Here is a 20,111-nt window from a genome sequence, read left to right on the forward strand (position 1 = left end):
CATTGCTTTGTCATTTACTTTTATGAATTATTCAAGCATTAAAATTATACATGTGTATAAATTTTACGTAATTTATTTTGAACATTGTAGACTACCAATTTAATATAGTTAAATAGCCTTTTGTACTTTTGTGTCAAATTATTTTATTGGTGATAAAATTTGATTTGCTTTTAAGTTCTTAAATACTTGTATTTTATTTAAAAACCAAAATAAACTGTTATAAACTATAGGCTATGAACAACCGTATTCATTGCTAAATGTTGTACAAGAGAAATTGGTCATGAATCTATAATAACAAACATAGATTAACTCATCATGTAACTATTGATCACGTTTCTTAGATGACTAACTTACCAACATAAAATTATTGTGTTTCTGTCTGTTGTCAATAATTCTTAGTTTCATTAACTTTCTGCCTAAATTTAAATAAATATACTCATATTTTTTTTTATTTGAAGTGCTTTTGACAATTAAAATAAGTTTAAACCCCTCTTTTTTTGTTTCAAAACTGCAAAATTTAGCCCCCATACCCCTCGGTGTTTGCCCCCCCCCCCAAGGATTTGGTGAAATGACGCCACTGAAGTGTGGTCTGTGGCTCTGTACACATACACACACACACACACATCACTTCGAAAATCACTTTTTTTGGGTTCAGTGGGACCCAAAACGGATATATCAAACTCAAAACTGAAACTCAAAAATTTTGACAAAAACGATACTACTGTAGGGGGAGAAAGTAAATAAACGGTATCAGCAATCTGACACATACATTGTCCCATTAGCTTGTCAACAACCTTTATCATGGGTAAGCGATGATAGTAACTATAATATTTAATAGGTAAAATCACAAAAGTTGCATTAACTTTTGAACAGTAATTTTTACAGGAATGAAGGGATCCACTATTTTGTTTAGAATTATAAGGACCATAACAGACAAAATTAAATCAGAATCGGTTTTTTCCAAAATATCAATCTTTTCTTTTATTAATGGGTTTTTATGGGATAATAACATGAGTTACAATAACTTTTGAACCGTAACTTTTTACAGCAATGGGGGATTGCATTATGTTGTTTGGAATTATAAGGATTATCACATACTAATTTCAATCAAAACTGGTTTTTTCAAAAATATTATTTTTGCTTATTTTTATGTTAATATTTTAGTGTTTTTTTTTAATGGGAAAATAACATAATTTACAATAACTTTTTAACTGTAGTTTTTACAATTATGGGAGTTCTACCATTTTTTTAAGAATTTAAAGAACTACAACATTTTTATCAAAATCGTTCGGGCCATTTTTGAGGAAATTTGATTTTTACGTTATTTTATGGATTTTATGGAAAAATCACCATTAAAAATCAAAATTTTGAAAAAATAAAAAAATGCCTGGAGATACCATGGATTACCTACATACCAATACCAAATTTCATCAAAATCGGATCACAGGTGTACGTACAGAAGACTCCCTCTTAACCGGACTACACTTGGGCGGAAATGACATCTCTTTAACCGGACAATTTTTATCAGCACATTGGTTTAACCGGACCAGATCGGCAGGAAGTGGGCAGTACTGAAACGACTGTTCTCGTGGGAAAGTTTTGAGACCAGCTATCATGTGTCTAAATACAATGCTCTCCTAAATTTAAATCAAATATCACAGTAAACAGTCTGTTTTAACAAGCTTTTGGGGATGTTGGTTTAACCGATAAAACCCGTTATCCGGACTGGCCTCGGTCCCGAGGAGTCCGGATAAGAGGGAGTCTACTGTAGTCTGTAGCTCTGTACACATCCACACATTCTGACACACATACACACACAGACATCACTTCGAAAACCTCTTTTTTGGGTCCAGGGGGACCCAAAACGGATGTATCCACTCAAAACTCAAACTCGAAAATTTTGACAAAAACAATATACTTTCTCCATATACTATGGTATAGGGTTTAGGGGGAGAAAGTAAAAACATCACTCTTGACTAGAGCTGATGAAATATACCTAAATACCTAAAATTGGAGCTGTAAGGGGTATAAAGTAAAGGTCGGTCTATCAACCGTTAGCATATGCTGTACAATAATTATATAAATATAACATCTATACATAAAATATTTGCATGTTTTTACGTTCTCCCCTATACATGGTACTGTAGGTATATGGAGAAAGTATTCTTTTGTCAAAATGGTTTTGAAGTAATCTGTGTGTCTGTGTGTGTGGATGTGTACAGATTACACCTGTGATCCGACTTTCATTAAATTTTAATGTAGGTACTAAATCCATAATATCTACAGGCATTTTTTCAACTTTTTTTTTAATCTCGATTGTTGATTGTAATTTCTAAAAACTCAGAAAATAACAGAAAAATATGACTTTTTACAAAAAATATTTAAATGATTTGATTAAAATTTATTTAGTATCTTATAGTCCTTTCAACCCTGAACAACACCCAAGGCTGTATATTTTATGGTTCAAAACTCAAAAGTGATTGACATCTTAATTTTTTCGTAAAAATCTGTAGTGTTACTTTTTAAATGTCAGACTAATGGAGCAAAGTGTGTCAGTTTGCGAATACAATTTTTTATTGATTGCTTTTCATTGAGATTGTGAAAAAGACTTAACCTTCCTCTCAGAGTTTGTTATAAATATTGCAAGACCAACTTTTGGCCTAATGTTTTATATACAAAGACATGATGGAAGTTATCTACTTTAATGAAGCAATTGTTTGACAATATAAGTAAATAACCGGGAGAGTCAAGAGGGGGTCAATGACCTGTTACTGGACAACCTAACCAAACCCAAGTTTAGTGAACTGAAAACATGCTATATCTCAAACTACACTATAAAATCTGTTTTACTCTAAAATATTAGTAATGATACATAAGTCGAACGAATAAAACTTAATACCAATAATTACCTCCCAAGTATTCCAATTTTTCCTTTACCACCTTCAGCCATGTTGGTAAGATACTGTACTACTTCACAGACCGCTTCAGTCAGACTGGTTTCTGCTTTATGTTTAAAGAACAGCTGTTATCTGGTTAGCTACAAGGTCACCCAGATAACGAGGTCAACTGCATGAAGGATTACGACTGATAAACAGCTGTTACCTGTAATAGGCCTATTACTCTCAGTAACACAAAAGGAAAAGTACTAACGCACAATTAAATTTAGATAGCAATTATAGTTTGAATTGTTTATTAGTGGTTTTGATTTTAAAAGGATTAAATTTCTTAGTAAGCTTATTGCATAAACTTTCACTTTTAGATTCATTTCTTAGCAGGAGTTAAGCTTAAGAAATTTTTTTTAATAATAAAACCTATTCAGATTGGGTGGTTTACCACTTACATAAGAAGTTGTAATTATGTATTTATTTACCAATCATCAGATATATATTTAAAAAGAATTTGCTACGGCAGTTATATGAATACATAAAACAAAACATTATCGAGCCTTCAACACATCACCATATAAAATAATAAAGCAAATACAAGGTGATTTGGAATTAATGTATGTCAAGAGATTATCGTTCAAACAAATTTAAAACTTGATTTTTAACTTCTGCTAAACGCCTTTCTCGTTCATATTAATAATATTTTTAGTAAAGGGTTTTTTAGGTATTCAATAATAAAGTCCTACAGATAGTGTCATTAGTTTATTAGAACAATCATAAGAGGTGAAAACAGTGTTAAAAATTAATAAATTAGTAAAAAAGTAACATAATTATTCTTCTTCTGCTTCCAGATTGATGTGACTTCCAAACTTGCCGTACAGTTGAGTCTTCAAATCTGACATAATTTCCTTTAATTTAGAGCATTTATCTTCGATCCCTTCAATCTCCTTCTGTATTTGTTGTTTTGCCTCTTCTAAACATTTCTGAAAAAAAATCATCTGGCTAGTATGTTTATTTCTTAAACAGTTGTGGTGTTACTCAAGGATTAATACTTGGCCCTTTACTTTATCCATTTACATAAATGACATGACTTCAGTTTTACAACACGCAAAGTTTCATTCTTATGCTGATGGCATACTAATCTACGATTATTTTAAATTCAGTGGAGGCGAATGAAACAATCACATTAATGAACGACGACATCAACAGAATAGTGTCCGGAGTGAGCAACAAAGAATGGACAAAAACAAACCAATCATCATTGGCCACACACACTACTCAACCGACTTGACCAAAACATTTTACCCAACATCACTGTTAACAGGACTGTATTGCAAAGCCAAAACAATGTCAAAAGTCTTGGTTTGACGATGTACACAGCAAACTAGACTGGATTGACACTGTGGTTAACACCTGTACAAGGGTGTTTGCCGCTGTCCACACACTGAAGAAGATGCAAAGACTTTTACCATTTTACTCACTAGTTTTTTCTCACTTCAATTGTTGTAATATTATAGTTTTGTGTTAGTTAATGATATGACCGTGGTTTTGGCAACAAAAGTGCAGCAAGCTCAAATTAAACTGTTGTAATAGATTTTTCTATGATTTTCGACAAGATGATCACGTCACACCTTATTACAAACATTACAATACAAATCATCTTTATTCATTAAAGTATTTTTACAGGAAATACGTGAATAGTGTCACAGAAAGGAAAAGAGAAACAAAAAATTAGGTATATGTATAATAAATTTAAAAGATTACAAACATAAATTAGGGGAGAGTGTTGTACCTTTGACCATCTTGTACCTTTGACCACCAGTCATATAGTGAAATCTAGAGGCTGTATAAGGAAGCTAATGAAACTAGTTCATAGATCAGCCACCAGAGGACTACTTCACCTTGCATTGGAGATTGAAAACTGTGTTTGTTGGAAGATATTTTAGTTAAGGGGGCGCTCTACCTCCCGTCGCGTCTTCAAATGCGCGTGTTCTCGGGACAGAAAATGCCTAAGCCTACATTTGATCTTTATTCAATCTTAAAGTGTCATATTAAAGAGGATGAAATTTGCCACTGTTTTATAAAAGCAATTTCTTGATTCTTATTAATAATTGCCGTAAAAACTGCGATCCAAATTTTAGAAATTCTTTAACTTTAAATCACTATTTCTCCCAATAAGAAAATAATTTTTGAACTTTACTATTATGGAACAGTAGGAAGTTTTGTATAACTGTGTATAACTTTATACTCTTTAAGATGACGCCCTAATATTAAATGTATGACAAAATACACGTAACAACTCATGATCCCGTAAACCTCTGCAACTCAAAATTGTGTGTCAGTAACGTAACGAGACTAGCGGCGACGACTGGAAACAACGCCCTTCTCCTTCACTCGCCCTTCACACCGGTCACTTCCCCACCTTCCCCTACCTCCTTATCTACCGTGCACATGGTGCTGGCTTGTGTCTAGCACTTGCGTGGGCCGGCATGTCACAGTTTGCGACGCATGCGACACGGCTTGGGTGCATGCACGAAACACAATATAGACTAACCAATTCCTCAATTTCCTTGTCGGACTCAGAGTAGTACTTTCATGGTACTTTCATCCATGTTGACAAAAATAATCAGCTGTGCTCTCTGCAACTATAACTGCGTGTGCTGCGTGGCATGTCTCAGTTTGTAGCACAGACACAGATTTTCAGACAAACTCAACACAACTCGTTAGCCGTTGTGTACTTTCTTTAGCCCCTGTAGCCCCCCTCCCCTTGGAACCACCACTGGGTCAGGTCATGACTGTGGATAACAGATCCAAGCACTTACATTCAAACACCAATTCCCATGCTTAACTTACTTCTAAAATGTTTATATACTGTAGTTACATACGTAAAATATTACAGGACGATAAATCTGTTTTGTTTGAGTAAATTATTTTTGTTGAACCTTCATAGTTTTATTACCCTTTTAATAGACCAGATTTATTAATAGAATTATTATATGAAATATTAATAGTTACTGCAAAACATAATAAAACATAAAAATATAATTCTCTGTTGTGGTTTCTATTTTATAATTTAACTTGCGATTTTTAAACGTAGTGTTAATTTTTACTACTAAATTTTGGAATTTCGGGGTGGTTTTGACCCCTAAACTACTAAACTAAAGTTCATGAAAACAAATTATTCGTTTGTTATGATACAAAGTTTTTGCTATCAACCTTGTTTGTCTTCAATGTTACCTAATTATTAAATAAATTAATAACAGTATATGATGACAGTTAATTAATATATATTTTTTACATATGTACTAAAGTTCATGAAAACAAATTATTCGTTTGTTATGATACAAAGTTTTTGCTATCAACCTTGTTTGTCTTCAATGTTACCTAATTATTAAATAAATTAATAAGCATATGAGCTATTAAGGTAGCATTAAGATTTGGTAATTTTTTTCTTATCAAGTACCATTATTATAAGTCTATAGAATGTCTATATTCCCCCCCTTTCCACAGCGCATCCTCACGCTCTCAGAAACCCGCGTGCGCCCCTCCATATCCCCACCACCACCCAGGTGTAGCGCTAGCGCAGCTACTGGCAACCGGCTGAACTGCGTTGCGATTTTACTCGAGCAGTAGACCGGCTCCTTAATTCATTTTTGCTACTGAAAAGTAAACATTTGTTGATTTATTGTTTGTTTTATAAAATGTATATTTTTCTACAAATAAAAGTGAAAGTGAGGGGTTATTATTCGATGTTTATCCTTTAACTTCTCTTGGATGTTTGAAACTGATATTATCACATATCTTTTGAGAAAAGATATGTAAAATGGCGGGAAGCGCTAGTGTTGTACCTTTGACCACTTAATAGTGGTGTTCCTTTGACCAGGTCAAAGGTACAACATTATCTGTATTCAGTGTAGTTATTACTGGTTTTTATTGAAATATGTTAATGTATTAATATTAAGCCAATGTTTTGTGGAACCTACAGGAGATTGTCGCCAAGCTCCCCAACACTGCCAAATCAAGTGAAGAAGCTAGTCAAAGAGAATTTTTCAATTTTGCAGTGGACTTTTTATTCTAAAAAGTAGAATAAGCCATTTTTTTTATCTTGATGAAATGAATAATAAGTTCAACTTTGTGTATCTGGTTTTAGCGAATTTCCCTATAGGGAAGTAGCTATTACCGTAGGTCTCATGGTAAGACTTAGGCCCGGGACCGATTTACTTTTTTATTTTGATGTCCCCAGAGGCCAAAAACACCATTCGTTCAAATTTTTATATATGTGTATATATATATATATATATATATATATATAGATTTATACATATATATATATATATATATATATATATATATACTTTTGTGCCCACCCGGTTTGGCAGTCAGTGCGCTGGTAATTTACTCGGTGTGGCAGTCACCCGCCCGAAAGCCAGTCAGCTCTCCCATAAGCCAGTCAGGTATGGCTTCCCGTGCACTTTATACGTATGAAAACAGCAAACCGGTGCTGCTGCCTGTGTCGATAAGCGTAACTGCAATACCAATGCGGAGACTGTCTCATCGTGTGATCTATCGTGGAGTAGTGTAGCCAGTACGGCACCCTACCCTACTTTGTAGCGGTAAAACCCAGCGGTCTGTAACCTTCGTTTACTCCTTGTTACTATTTGTGTTGGGATAGTGATTAACTACGTGTTAATGTTTAAACATGTTCATACTCCAAATAAATATGATGCACCTCTAATAAGGATCGTCGAATATTAATTAATTATAATTGGTTGAATCTTGATCCTACCCGTTCATCATCTCATATTTTAAGTTATTTTGATTTTTTTTACCTTCAGTTGAAATTTTAGTCAACTTCTCCTTTATACAATATTTTTTATCCTAGTATTTACAGTGTTTCCACGGACCGGGAACTATACGGATTTTCTTTATCTCGAAAATATACGTGAATCTTGTCCGAGATACTGGAACTGTTTTTTACGCAATTGCGTAACGCGAAGGAGTAACTATTACATATGACAACGATATTATTCTATCTGATAAGAATAACCATGAAACTACACTCGAAAGATAAAATATTTTTATAATAATTTCAATTTTACAAACAAACTATTACAGGAATTATATTTTGGGACGGATGAATGATAAGGAAGCAACAAAAAGTGGTCACGAGTGCAAATACGGGGGGGGGGGGGGAGGGGGGTACAATATAACGAACGCCAGAAACGATTATTTGTTTACTTTTCAGATTCCTTATCAAATCTCTCTCTCTCTCTCTCTCTCTCTCTCTCGCTCTCTAACAATGTACAGATTGTGGACTTTACGATTTAAGTTTTCCTGCAATTATTTCAGTTCAATCCCATACCTATCTTTATGGTTTCCTATCTATTATTTTTCAAAATAAATAGTAAAGCAGGTTAAACTATTTTTTATTTTATTTTCTTGAAACCAAACACTCTTTACCATCCGGTATTCTGCAGAGTCAAATGTTTAACACTGTGTTTATAAAAATTGAATGGCCACACAAATTTGTGTTTTATTTTTTTTTTACTAATAGTAACTGGGATATTTATATATACCAATAAGTGCTGCAAGCTGTAATAAATGCTGCTGATTAATATCAAAATAAGTTATAATTTATTTTGTATAATACATCGGTCATTGAATACAAACCATAATGGGTTTTCTATTTGTAACTTTAACTTGCAAATACAGTAGAACCTCGCTTAACTGAAATCGCATCATCATGATGCCTATATATTATATAACCTCACAAATCCCAAGAAAATGTTTTATTAACTGTGTTTTTCAGTCTAATATTTCGATATGAACGATATATTTAACTATTTACGGTAATTTTTATGTGCAGTAGGTTCCCAATTATTGAAATATTACAGTTCATTTAACAAAAATAAGATGGAAGCAAAACGGAGAAATATCGATCAGTATCGTCAAGGTCAACCTATACGCTCGCACCTACAGACTGACAATCTTGCACTGACACTGACATACTGACAATCGTCTGCTTCTGTCTGCTGTCACAACACTACAATATTTTGTGGTTGGGTCGTTGGGTGATTAGTAACCATGACAACTTGTGGATGTAGAGAAACCAAAGAAAGAATAGAACAAAGAGAAATAATAAGAGGTGTTTTACATCATTTTTATCTTTATCTTATTTTTATCATTGTTATTATTACCAGAAAGACTTAAGTACAGTACTATGATTTTATGGTGTTTTATGAGTTATTTAATATTTTTATCCCTATACTTCTGCTCTGAAACATCATGTAGTAGTAGCCTAGGATGACTACGGTATCAGTAGTCTTCTAGTCTACATTTTCATTTTGTTTTGTTCTTTACGTGATTTATTGCTGTACAGTAAGCAAGTTTTGTTTTGTTTGAGTAAGCATACGGTGTAGTTTTTATTAGTAAACCAAGGTTAATGACTTAACATATCACGGTTGCGCAATACCTATTGTATTTTGACTATGTAAAATGCAAATTTATAATCACGTTAACGTCCATTTATATAGTGTCCCGGAACGGCATTGTTCCTGAGTAAGAAACATATAAATATCATATTTAAATTATCCAGAAGTCCTTAGTTACTCACACGGGGAAAAGAAGTTTTAGGCCTAAATCATTTGAAACCTGTACATTACATATTTTTGGTCGAGTTTTCGACCACTGGACGACCACTAGTTAAAGTTAATTGTATTACAACAATCTTTATAGTAAGCAATATAAGCTTGAATCGGACTTATCTGCCTTCGGCTAATCCATCATATGATAGTACGTTAGAGAGTATGCCCATGCTGAAGTTTTACTTATACTTGAAGAATGACTTAATTTAGTACCAAGAAATAAATCACACCCCTTACATACACTGTGCTGTTTTAATGCTGTGTAGTTGATTGCTACTGTATTAACCTGTGATCGCATATTAATTCATTCATTAGGAACGTATTTAAAAAAATACTACTTTTATTTTTTTTTAATTTCTATGATTTATTTACAATAACAGAAATGTGTAAAATTAAAATAAATTAATGTGTTGCATTGTCCATTTAAAGTTACATCATAGTAAATTAAAATTCCACTGAAACTTAAACAATAAAAGCCGAAATTAGTTATAAAGAAAACACGAGTTTCCTTTATATTGCTTTTACAATCGAAATATACATACTGAGCCACGGCTCGGTCCCCCGGTACTTTTCATTTTAAATATTCAAATAAAGTCGATTATTTTTAATGTTTTATGAAACGTGACATAGCAAATTTCCACGGAACTTTTTTTGTCGGCTACTACTTTATTTTATTTTTTGGTCAGGTTAGTTTAAAAACAGTGGATTCTGTATACAAAAAGTGAAATGTTCTAAATCATATTTTTTATTTTTGGCTTATGTACGTAATTTAAATTGTACGAGAGGGGCTTCCCACCGTGCCGGATTGCGCCGTGCGGGCATATTTTGATCCAGTGGCGGGTGTTTGGTGTTTTGAATAAGAATACTGAATTGCTCGTTTTAAGATCGTATCATTACAAATCCTATCATTTTAAGATTTGCTTACACTTACGAGAAATGCATTTTCCATTTGTACATTTCTCAGGTACAAATTTTATGAAATAACGTACATTATTGCGTTGTTTGACAAGTAGCTGGGGACCGAGCTTTGTTCGGGAAACTTTACACTTTGAGAGTATTCCTTGGTCAATGTAATGCTATCCCAAAAATAATAATTTGCGGTATTTTTTTTCTTGACATTTAACTTCTATTCAAATAATAATATCATAGTTTACTGAAATGATGAGATAGAAGAGTTTTTAAAAATTTGTTTGGTTCCCCTAAATGGCCGAAACTATAGAAATTACCCAGTATTTTTCACGCTGAATTCAAAGAAGGCTATTAGTAGTATGAAAATCTTCCCACCTTCCTTCCTTTGAAGTATTAGTCACTGCAAGAACTTGGACTCGCTCCAAAACCAGAACCGAAACGTTTAATTTACCCTCAATTTTTAAAATGTAATAAGTTACAATTTTCTGGAAACTCAGGACACTTTCTGACTGAAAATAATTATTACGGTTGATCCTTGTTGGTGAGTACCAAAAAGGAACCTTAGGTATAAACATGGTTGTATATCCAAGTTTGGTTGTCCTTGATATTGCACTATTTCATTGACACTGACAAATTAGGGCTAGGCTGCACTATAAGTTAATTGGGAGTTTATTTGATATCTAGTCCTAAGTTTATAGCCATCTTAAGGCAAACATAACAAAAACCTAACCACAGACATATAAATATAAGTGATATAAATATAAACACTCATCCTCTGTAGGCCTAAAGCTACCTATCTATATTTTTTTGGGTTAGGATTAGTACTTTTTTGAGAGAGTGTCATTATTTACTGAGCACACTTAGATGATATAGGGTATCAGTGATTTATGAAATTATTTATTTATAAAAAGCAACCTAACGGAGTTACCTTAATGATGCACCCAGTATTTAATACAAAAATTAAAGCTTATGCCTATGCATATTAGTTTTAAAACATAGTAGAATAAGGCACCTATAATCTAGATTAGGCATTGATTAGTGTTTATAAACTAAATATGGATGAACCACTAAGTCAAGCTACTAATCCAGTTGTTCAGGCTAGGCTAAACTGAACTCTGAAAGCATCCATCTCAAAACGGCCACAACTTAAGAACAGATCCTAGAATTTGATTTATTTTAAACTTTATTTTTCTGAAATAGATAGCTAAACTGTCCAGTGCAATCATCCCATACTGCAAATAGCAACACTCAAACTTAGTTAGGTAAGCTAGTGGTAGGTTACAACTAATTATTATCCCTGTGACCGATTCAGTGTAACATCTGACATCAGTCAGAATCAGACGACATTATTGACAACGACACTCGTCGTGTCGTTTCTTTAATTTACGGTATAATATAGTATAAAACATCTACCATATCCATAATAATGTTCTACCATTGCACCTAAACAGCAGAAAAAAGCAAATCACCAAATTCAAATCACCAAGATTCGCACAATATGACAAATTATTTATAAATTAAAAACAGTATATCTTCTGTGCCAGTAGTTAATGCGTGATTGAACTTCAAACAAACAAACACACAAACTTTCACATTTATAATATTAGTAAGATAAGATGTATTAATTAAATATTAATTACTAGCTGTGTGCCCGTTCTACGCACGGGGATCCTCTAGTGGTCAGTTGAAACCTTCCTAAATAAAGAAAAACTATTGGTTTGCATATTTTCAGATATGCTAGCCAAACTATTATATACAAACAACTACAGTATCTGACAGTTTCAAGTAAAAAAAAAATTCGTAATAGTTCTATGAGGGGTACACTTCCATATCTGTTGGCACAAACAACTAAATTAGTAATATTGATTATTCGATTGTTTAATTCCATATATCGTTTGGTTAGTTAGGTTAGGTTAACCTTACCTAACTAACCAAACGATATATAGTTAAAATACTATACCTCAACCTCGCCATTAAACATTCAGGTTGGAAATTTCACTATCAAAGGTGCTCTTGGCCTGTCCGTACGGAACACTGAGTTATATGCGCTACCAACTTATGAATAATTGTTTAAGCCTACGAACCCAAGAGATGGATAATTGGTCTGTTGGACGTATGGTCCAGTGAGCAGCACATAGCGTTGAGAAGACACATTAGAAATACGATTTGAGCATAATCCGTAAACCTCTGTTACAATCACCCACTGCAGTTGTCTCTAAACACTTTACACAACCACCATTGAAGTGCCGTCAACGAGTTGAAACCTTATATGTAAGCTATTGGAAACGCTTATGTAAAAAATGTAAGTTTCCCAGGCATATAGAACACTGAGTCAAAGTCTTTTCCCCGGTTATAAACCCAAAACTCGATAGAAATTCTATACACAAAGAAGCTCTATTTTCATTTACGGTTACCCTACACATTATTGCACAACATTATTGTTGCGATTAATTAAATCCGTCATGTAAGGAAAAACGGGTTTAATCCAACTTGGTTTGGATTTGCTTTTGAAACTTGATCTGAAATGATTGCGGTATTTGTAAACAATATTCAATGTAAACATATCAGTGACAGCTAGAGAAAAATAATCTTGATCCGAACAGCTGTTCGCTATTTCATATGATGATTATGTGATAAACATTGTGAGAAAACTTGACAAAAATCGCACAAAATTGGGTTTTAAACGTCCGTAAGTTTTTTTTACAAAGTAGCGAGGCCATATTTTAATAGCTAAAGACACTTTCGCCAATCCAGTGAATACATTAAAATGATTCGAGGATCTTGATAGGTACTCTCGTTTTCAGGAGAAGGCCGCGTAAAATGGCCTTTGGACCGTGACAGACGGAAGATAGACAACAACGGAATTGAGATAATAATTGATGATTGAGATAATAACGGAATTGAGATGAAACTTTTTTTGGATTCTTGAATGTTTAAAACGTAAAAATAATCTAAAAGTTGATGATTCTGAGCAATGTACAGACACAAACTCTAATTTTATTTATATAGATTAGTACCTGTGGTGATTTTTATTAGAAATTTATTGAAGTAAATAAACAGCAAAGTTAAAACCATCTGACCAGTGTTTTTATTTAAAAAGTACGTAGGCCTATTTGATTGGCTTTGTTTTCTGAACTAAAATATCTATTTCCTGATCTATTTTTAGTTCCTGTTTTCGAAACATAATTTGGCAAAACAATTATTTATTCATTAAACAACTTGATCGAAAAATAATTTCTAAACATTGGAGGACAATTAAAAAACTTTTGAATTCTAATAAACCTAGCTGCCGTACCTGTGTTTTACATCGGAGAGGATTTTGAAGAGAAAAAGTTTGATACACGTCACATATTTCAAATCCCACTCCAAACACGTCATGTTAATACGTTTACTTCCTTATATTAAGAATGTCAGAATCTCCAATTAACAGGCCCGTAGCAAAAGTTGAAAGTTTCACAAATCGAATCGTTTCTACCTTTTGGACCGCAAAATCAAAGAACTTTATTGACAGCATTTAAAGCTGACTTCGTTAAACATTCTGTTATCTACATTCTTCAAAAATGTAAACATTGTGAAACTTTGGAATCCCATGGGGCGTAACTCAAAGAAAACACGTTAAATGTAATCGGTATATTTGTTAACCAGGTACAGGGCTACCTCTTGAATTGATATAGATAATAAATCGAAAAATAAAGAAATATAAGTTAATTGATTATTGGCTCTTACAAAAGGGTAAACAATCAAGGAACATGATTTAATTAAGTAACCACACATCACTGAGTCTATATCTTCATTCTTTCTTGTAAAAATCGCTTTGATTGTGGAAGTAATATTTCACTGTACAACGAGCTCAAAAAGCTCGAGAACCAGCAATAAGATGGAAATAACCGGCAGAACCTTTAACCATCCACTGGCTCGCTAGTCGCTACCCCAGGTCGGTCGGTAGCCGGGTAGCCCATCAATGGAACCCGTTAGGCCCGCCCCTAACTCTCGCCACAAAAGAGACAAGAATTTTGCCTTGTTCCACACGCCTTTGATTGTTTGATTCGGGAAAACTATTTGTGTGCTACGGCCCGCGCAACACAGGATATTGTTTTCGTATTAGTTGGCCTTTTTCCAAGATGACCGTGACCGTTAACTTATTTTATGGACTCCCTTGGAGAATAATTCAAAACTACAAAGAACATTTCTAATCCCACAGTATACTAGCTATTTAAATTATAAACACTTTGGACAAATATTTTTGGACGATAAATTTTGCAGCTTTTTGAAATCATCCAAGATGGCCGCTTGCCTCCAAGGACTCAACAATAGGCCTAATTGTGCGACTATAAAACAATAACTTCCCACCTTACGCTTGCGAATTAGTACGGTACATATTTGTATCCACAGTTGCCAGGACGACTATTAAGACGACCAAAGATTACATTGACATTTAGGTATTTAATCTGTAGAATAGTAATTGTTAAGTAATCTGGAAGACAACTAATTAAAATGAAGTGCGAAAGATGGGTTATGAGAGTGCTCAATGCCTGAAGCATAATCCATTTGTTTGAGGTGCGGATTTTCAAGCTTGTAGAACAAATAAATATCACAAAGTAGAAGGGCAGGGGTGAAAGTGACTGAAGTGACGGGATACCCGGGTGGATTTTCAGTGACTGGATTCCAGTGGTATGCGGTAAAATATATAGTGACTGGCTTAGCAGCACAAATTTTACGTGACTTGCTTTCCCATGCAAATGCGGTGGTGACTGCATTAGCATAGCATTTTTTACGTAATTATATTTTAGTATTTTTAAGAAAAAAAGAGATATATACGTTCAGATATGTCTAGGCTTAAGATATTTACCAACATATATTATATATATATCATAGTCTTGAAATATATTGGGGGGTGCAACTGACTGACTTCCAGTGTATATTTTATGTGACTGGCTTCCCGGGCGCGGCCGTGTATATATATATATATATATATATATGTCCGTGAACACGATAACTTGAGTAATTTTTATCCGATTTTGATGAAATTTGGTTTGAAGGTGTAAGGCGGGATAAACTTGAATGAGTTCGCGATCCAGCATGATCGGACCATGGGCACAGGGTTTTATGGGGTAAAAATTGGTTTTTCTCACTTTTGACCCTCAAAACACAAAATTTCCCAATTTTTCTCTAAACCTTCTTAAAGAGCTTAAAAAAACAAACAATTCAGTATATCAAAGTGTTTTTGTACGGTTATTGGTTACGGAGAAAACTAAAAAAATGGTAAATTTAAAATTCCCATGTTATTCTTATGGAGAATATTGTAAAATGTTGTAGTTTGCTTGTTTATGGATATCTTTTGATCAAACTTGGCAAATATATTCATTTTATACTAAGCAATAATTATTTTACTTAAAACACACACTTTATTAGTTTCCTTGTAGCAGCAAACCTAGGTACTCGTTAAACCTAATGTTATTTAAATAGATCAATTGAAAATAAATTCAGCCAAATGGAAATTCGCTTAGACGGCAGGTTTGCTGCGGCGGGGGTATTATATTTTAAAACCTATCATGTAAGATATATATTTGTTTTTTTCTACCTGTTTTGGGCTGAAATCGATATACTAGTCAAAGGTACAACACCCACTGGTCAAAGGTACAATTGCATGTTGAACCTTTGATCACTATGTAACAAATTTTCTTTATTACTAAAAATAGGTTAAAACTCATGACACGGAACTGGAAAAAATATTTAATCTATGGGTGAAACAGTTAAGTATCATCGTTGATTGTTTTTAAAATAATTGGAGCTTTCCTGTCTCTAAAAAAAAAAGTTTAAATGAAAACTGGTCAAAGGTACAACACTCTCCCCTATAACATAGCATATTTCATTTCTAATTATTTAATAATTTCCAAAACTCTTCTACTGATTATAATGTTTAAGATTGAAAATAGTTTTTAAAGTTATTGTTATAATGTTCATTGAAAATATTTTTGGGTAGGCTAAATAAAAATTTCTTGACAATGAAACTGGTTTTTCCTCAAATAACTTCAATCTGTGTTGTTCTACATGCCCTGGTGTTTTGTAAATTGTAACTGTGGAAATTGTTAGTTTGATGATCTGAACTTTATACATGTAGAATGGCTTCAAAATGGTCATTATACCCGATTTATAAAAATATACCCTAACTGATTCTCTGTTTTTTATACCAAAGATAACTCTAAGAGCTGTTTCCTGTTGACGTAGAATTTAGTACAGGTTTATTTTTGCTGAAGATTTTTTTTACCACATGTTCCTCATGCTTATCCCAAGTTAAATGCTGGTCTAATATTAGACCAAGGAATTTAGTGTGCTACAATTAATTTAATTTTTAACCATTAAGATAAATATCTGATTGTAATTTTAACCTTAATTGCCTTGTAGAAAAAGATAAAATATGTTATTTATTTGAATTTATTAGTAGATTTTTGTTATTTGTGAATTCATTTACTGGCAATAAATTTAAACACCCCTGCCGCAGCAAACCTGCCGACTGAGCGAATTTCTATTTGACTGAATTGATTTTCAAATAAATCTATTTAATTACATTAGGTTAAAAACATTAATTACATTAGGTTAGGTTTAATTAACATTAGGTTTAACGAGTACCTAGGCTTGCAGCTACAGTGAAACTAATAAAGTGTGTTTTATAGTAAAATATTAATAGCTTAGCATAAAATAAATAAATTGACAAGTTTGAACAAAATATATCTATAAACAAGCAAACTACAACATTTTACAAACAATATTCTCCATAAGAATAAGATGGGAATTTGAAATTAACAATTTTTTGAATTTTCTCCGTAGCCAATAACCGTACAAAAACACTTTGGTATACTAAATTATTTGTTTTTTAAGCTCTTTAAAAAGGTATAGAGAGAAATTGGGAAATTTTGAGTTTTGAGGGTAAAAATGAGAAAACCCAATGTTTAACCCATAAAACCCCGTTCCCATGGTCCGATCATGCTGGTTTAGAAACTCATTCAAGTTTATCTTACACCTTGAAATATATTTTACTAATATCTATAAGTATAAAAGAGGATGTTTGTGTATATATATATATTTGGCAGTGATAAACTCAGACACCGCTGAACCGATTGCCACGAAACTTGGTACATACGTGTAGAATTTCATGGAATAGGTTTATACACCATCAATTTCGTGACCCGTCCAATCGGCTCCGCCCCAGTGGCTCTGGAGTTTCCCATGTTAACCTTATGAGAAATGGAATTAATGAATCTTAACAGCTGTTTCAATTAAACAAGTTGGTTCTGTTCTATGATGTTCAATAGCATTAAAGTTACAAGGATTACCAACAGGGTGCAGCACTATTATTTCTTTTACATTTATGACAACAGCTAATTTGCAACCAAAAGGTGAGTGAGCGTAGCGAACAAACTTCAACCTGGAGGCCAGTGAGCGTAGCGAACGAGCTAACCTGAAGGCAAGTGAGCGCAGCGAACAAGCTCCAACCTAAAGGTGAGTGAGCGTAGCGAACGAGCTCCAACTTAAAGGTGAGTGAGCGTAGCGAACGAACTTCAACCAGGACGTGATTGAGCCATGCGAACGAGATCATCTTGAAAATTAAGAAGTTAAACGGGGCAAAGCCCGCGGGTTACAGCTAGTTTATGTTATAAGAACTGTTGAATATAAACAAAACTATTTCCTGTGTGACTGTGAGCGTGTGGGGCTGAAAATAAGGGGTTGGACAAGGACCGACATCAGTACCTAAGAACGGCAATTCCCGCCCCGGAAGTGACGTCACCAATTTCAGCCAAAATCGACACTGGGACATCTAGATTGATAATTTTTGATACCTTGACATCATTTTTAAGTTAGTTATCACATTATAATTTTTTCTCATTTTCGGGTCGCAATACTCATAATTGTTAGCACTGAACGTGTTAACAAGGGTAATTGGAATATCATCTATTCCTGTTCAAAATGTATTTATGAGGAATTTTACTATCTTTTTGATATCTTTTTCATTGACTTCTTTAAATTTAAAACTACTTTAAGGCTTTTGTAAATTTATAAAGTTTGATTGTGAGGTTGCATATTTATGTTAATATTAGGAAGAACTTGATCTTCTACTAGGTTTGTGAATTAAATTAAATCATTAAATATGTTTCCTACACGTGTGGGGTCCGATTTACACTTACCATTTAATACTTCATTCATGTTCTTTTTTTGTTTTGTTTTGTTTTTAATCTCAAAATTGATAATTTTCCATGTTGATTTAGACTTATTGGTAGAATCAGATATTTTTCTATCAAAGTATTGCTTTTTCTCGTTTAATATTTGGTATTTCAGTTCTTTTTTTAACTGTTTGACTCCCTGTTTTAGGAAATATGTTTTTTGTTTTCTGTATTGCTTTTTTAAGTCCGCTATAATTATTCTTTTTTATGTTTTATATCATAGGAAATCCAAGCATTTTTATTGTTATTAATTGTTTCAGTCCTTAGTAGTTTAGGAAAATTTGTTTCAAATGCATAAGAAAACACAGAATGAAAGGCATCATATTTAGCATATACTGGGGCTTGGTACACCTCCAACCTGTTTTCATTGGCTAACAAAGTAAAAAATGTATCTACATTAGTGTCAGAGTAACATATCCTATAAACTTTCTTTACACACTTGGGCTTATCACTCACACCTAAAAGCATACCTAAAAGATCCATTTATGTTCTGGTAAAAAATTACAATTTTTATTTTGTTATTGTCTTACATACCTGTGTCTTTTCTTGGTCCTGAAAAACAAAGATCTCCCCCACAAGGAAAGGTATTTTATCATCTGGCAGAAGTTCAATTTCGTCAGCGGCCTCTTCAAGGTTCTTCAGCTCATTCTAAGAATAATGAAAAGATTTATAAATATAACAGACGCCAACTAAACAAATTAACAACAGATAAAATCAAAAGCCTATTTTTAAAACTAAAACTTGTAGGCCTATAATTATCTTTTTGTATCTCTACATTGATTGGACTAAGTTTTGTATTAAAATTTGTTTATGTAAGTTTCATTGCACTGTATTCTAATGTAAAATGGCGCTTTGTCGTAAATAGGCTAAATAGATAAATAAATTGCCAAGCTAGTTACATATTTCACAAGTATTACCTGTTTCTGCTTCAGTTCATCTTTGAAATCTTCTAGTTTTGCATTATGACGTGCAAACTTATTGATCTTCTGCTGATCTTCAAATGTAATATGGACATCTGAGTCCTAAAAAACATTTAAATACTGAAATGTACCATAAACACACATAAAACGTTGGTGGCACTGTCTGGAGTAAACTCTTCATTGCGCTTGGAAAATTGACTTTATTGGAGAAAAACAACAAATATCAGACCTATAAAACTGACCTGCCTAAGTGGGCGATACAAAACAAACATTAAAATATTATGTAGGCCTATAGGAGGTGTTTCCATTTTTTAATTGTAGCTATTGTAAAGCTAAACAAATATTGTTCATCGGCAAAACAAGACAAAGTTGTCATGCAATAAACCATAATAACCTGAGTCAATAGTACTTTTTTGATAAAATAACTAAATAACAAGAACTTTTTTAATACCTCCTTTCTCGTAAAATCAGGTCCTAACTTATTTAGGCTAGGTACTATAGTTTACTACTAATTAATTTAATTTAATTTAATTT

At 33.1% G+C, this 20,111-nt stretch overlaps 2 protein-coding genes across 3 annotated transcripts in view; both read right to left on the reverse strand.

The window, feature by feature from the left end:
- Positions 1-20,111, reverse strand: part of LOC129002073 (lambda-crystallin homolog) — a 39,156-nt gene that overhangs the window by 13,277 nt on the left and 5,768 nt on the right. Inside the window, exon 2 of the mRNA XM_054429597.1 lies at positions 2,910-3,102. Coding sequence (XP_054285572.1) covers positions 2,910-2,950 — 41 coding nt within the window. The 5' untranslated portion in view covers positions 2,951-3,102. The remainder of the gene's footprint in view (positions 1-2,909; positions 3,103-20,111) is intronic.
- Positions 3,633-20,111, reverse strand: part of LOC129002075 (probable prefoldin subunit 4) — a 59,539-nt gene continuing 43,060 nt past the window's right edge. For both annotated transcript variants that reach the window (XM_054429599.1, XM_054429598.1), the window contains 3 exons: positions 19,575-19,679; positions 19,192-19,305; positions 3,633-3,868 (listed from right to left, as the gene is read on the reverse strand). In XM_054429599.1, the coding sequence (XP_054285574.1) occupies positions 3,716-3,868; positions 19,192-19,305; positions 19,575-19,679 (372 nt within the window). In that variant the 3' untranslated portion in view covers positions 3,633-3,715. The remainder of the gene's footprint in view (positions 3,869-19,191; positions 19,306-19,574; positions 19,680-20,111) is intronic.

Source organism: Macrosteles quadrilineatus, unplaced genomic scaffold, assembly GCF_028750875.1.
Source record: "Macrosteles quadrilineatus isolate MER2022 unplaced genomic scaffold, UCM_ALF_1.0 Scaffold_9__3_contigs__length_116548681, whole genome shotgun sequence".
Taxonomy (NCBI): Eukaryota; Metazoa; Arthropoda; class Insecta; order Hemiptera; family Cicadellidae; genus Macrosteles; species Macrosteles quadrilineatus.